Consider the following 3,120-nt stretch of genomic DNA (forward strand, 5'->3'; position numbering starts at 1 on the left):
AGTTGCAGCCGGCGTATCATGCATTAGCTCTGAAAAGCATTAGGAGCTGTTAGCAACACCATGCTGTACCATCTGCAACTATAAGGAACTGTACAGGATACAAAGCTTGCTGAAGTAAGGTCTTCCAGTTTGGGCTGACATTTATAGAAAGAATTATTTTAGCAGCCACTTAGGAGTTGTTTCCTGTAAAGCAGATTTGTGTTGGATGCAAGCATTTGGATCATGCACACAGCACAAGAAATGGACTGACTGCATCATCTCATTGCAAACACGACCCTTTATGAATGTGAACCTTAGAACTTCAAGCCCAGAGATGTGTAACTTATTAGTATTTATATTTCCAGCAAAATAAATCTGGGATCGTTAGGGAAAGTTGTCTTCAGCAATGCTGCTTTTTTTCTAATAATTCATTCTAAACTGTAAACCTTGAACGTTTCTTTCCTGAAGCACATTTTTCTAGTGAGAGAACTTCATTTAAGCTGATGGATTTTTAAGTCTGTGCCAGAAAGTAGTTTTTCTGAGATGGATTTCAGCAGGAAGTAGAAATGGCAGCAGACTCTAATCCAGTGTAAATTAAAACCACTTTACCCTTGACCTTTTAAGGTGGTGGTCATTATGTTGCCAGGTCTGTGGGTGTGTCCACTTTGGCTATAGGTCAGAAGGAACTGGCGAGTCGGGCTCATATCTTATAGCAGCAAAAGCAAATTATGCTGATGTGTTTTATTGCAAGGGGTTTTGAGAATTATAGTGCTATAATTTAGGTAAGAGTAGGACGTCAACAGCATAGAATTCCGTTGTAGCAGCTCTTGATGAGATTACACTGTAAAAGTCGGATTGATTTTTTCTTGACTTTTATACTCGCATACTTACACACCTGCTCTTGAGAAAGTGTCTCGCGGGGACTATAGCTGTGACGAACGAACGTGCACTTAGAGTAGCATAGGCATTGTGTAGACAGACACGCACAGACTTTCTTCCAGGCATTCATATGTTCACACACACAACCATGCATGTATTTTTATTTCAACCCTTTAACTTTTTTACTGATCTGTTTAACACTTTTTTTTAATTATTTTATTCATTTTATATTATATTTATGTCCAATACATAAATGGGAAAGAAAGAGAAAATATCAATTAAAACAAACATTAAGGAAAAATATCATCTTTGTTAGTCCACATTATTGTCCACAATTGGGGATCCAAGATCAGGAAAACAATCTCAAAGAAAATAAGAAAAACACGGAATGGTTAATCTTATAATTCATATTTTCTGAGGGAGGAAGGTAATCGGTAATTGCAGCCGGTACAGTGGTAACTTAAAGGAAGTTGCTGCAGAGGATTCTTCATCTGTTCTTTTAACTCCACAAACTCTTGTAATTTCCTGGGTTCAACAAATAAGTAATCAGGAAATAAAACACAAGGGAATCGCTCTAGGAAGGTCCCACCTAGGGCAATGATTCTTGGCTTAAAAGCCAAGAGTTCACACCTCCTAGTCTGCGATTCCCTTGATATGTCAGGAAATATATTTATCTTTGAACCCAAAAAACTATCAGCCATATGTCGGAAATACAATTTCAAAACATTGTTCCTATCTAAATCACTGTTTAACATTTTTCAATGTTCTATATACAGTAAGCATGCTGCGATTAGCTACAAAAGCAGTCTTTTGAAGTGAATCATAAACGTATTAAAAGATTCAAGGAAAGAGAAAATAGGCAAAATTACATGTGAGGATCATACTGGGAAGATTTGTGTGCATGCTGTATTCATAGAATCAAAATAGGTGAATAAGTAACTAGAGACCATCTTCTGCTTAAGAAGTGGAGCGTTGTTTGAAGCTGTTTCTTGGCACTAGTCAGCACTTCTTTTTTGATGAAGTCCAGCTGTGCAGCCCAGATCTCAGCACTAATAGTGGCGAGAATGCCTTGAATTCTTTCCTGCGCTCCGTTAATGAGTGGATTTAGTAAAATTACATTTTCTTAATTTCTGGTTTTAATTTGAGAAGCCAGGAGATATGGTGACATTTTGAAAACTAAATTACAGTTCTTAATGCTCATTTACAAAATAGTAAGTATGCCTTGAACATTCTGCAACGTGTGTTGATCCAGGTGTTGGATTTGTTCATACCAAAGATTTAGAATTCTGTGTGCATGACGATAACTAGAATGAATTGGGATGAATGGTTGGGAGAGTCAGTTGGCTGTGTCAAAGCATAAGGCTGGTGCCCATGGTGGACCAGCTAGTCATTTATTAGCAATCAAAGCAAAGACATCTTAACCTTACTGTCAGCAAAAAATTGCAGATTTTTCAGTCAAGTCGGCTTAACCGCCTTACAAAGCACTTTTAAAACAATTTTCATTAAAAAGAAAATTCATAATGGTATATGTAAGCTCCCATCTGTTCTGGGATTACTGTAAATTAGTGTGTAAATAATTCTGCAGGATTTGGTGTACTTGGTATATAAAAATAAATATTTGCATACTGTTGCTTGCTAAACCAAATAGACCAGCTATATGACTTGCTGATTGCTTTTGTAGATTTAATTTTAGGGCCTTGGGCTTAATGAAAGGCACACGCGTTGCTTTGTGAGCCACATTTTAAAGACTAGGCAAAAGCGCTGTTACCCAGTTTTTAACAAAATCTAAAAACTCTCCTCCCTGCACCATCGTCTCAACTACGCATTGTGGCTCTGGAGCTCTGCCTGTCTTTTGGGCTCTGCACCTGGAATGGGAAACACTTCTGAAATTTCTCTGGAGGCTCTGGATTTCAGCTTTCTACCTAAGAAGTTTCCAGACCCCCCCTCCCATGTTTTCCTATGTTATTGGTACCCAGTACTATCTAAAATCTTATCTAGGTGACGTGTGAGGTCCGCCATCTTTGCATTAGCCAGGTAAGTGACCAAACTATCTACAAGCCTAATGACTGAATGTCCATCTACAGTGGCCATCCTATCCCCTCCTGGGTGCCTCTGGAGGCACATTCTTGGTGTGAGAGGATATTGCATCCCCTGGAGGGCAGATGTGGGCTACTGGATTGCTTTCTGCCTCTCCACGGTGATGCTCTTCCTTCAGTAACCTTTCTCGTCCATGACAGCACAGAGATTGCCAGATTGGAGGTG

At 38.9% G+C, this 3,120-nt stretch overlaps 1 protein-coding gene across 1 annotated transcript in view; it reads right to left on the bottom strand.

Annotated features, from left to right (window-relative positions):
* Positions 1-2,668, bottom strand: part of LOC115476890 (adenosine deaminase-like) — a 29,081-nt gene extending 26,413 nt beyond the window's left edge. Inside the window, exon 1 of the mRNA XM_030213462.1 lies at positions 2,627-2,668. Coding sequence (XP_030069322.1) covers positions 2,627-2,668 — 42 coding nt within the window. The remainder of the gene's footprint in view (positions 1-2,626) is intronic.
* Positions 2,669-3,120: the final 452 nt, after the last annotated feature.

This window comes from Microcaecilia unicolor, chromosome 8, assembly GCF_901765095.1.
Source record: "Microcaecilia unicolor chromosome 8, aMicUni1.1, whole genome shotgun sequence".
NCBI classification, from domain to species: domain Eukaryota; kingdom Metazoa; phylum Chordata; class Amphibia; order Gymnophiona; family Siphonopidae; genus Microcaecilia; species Microcaecilia unicolor.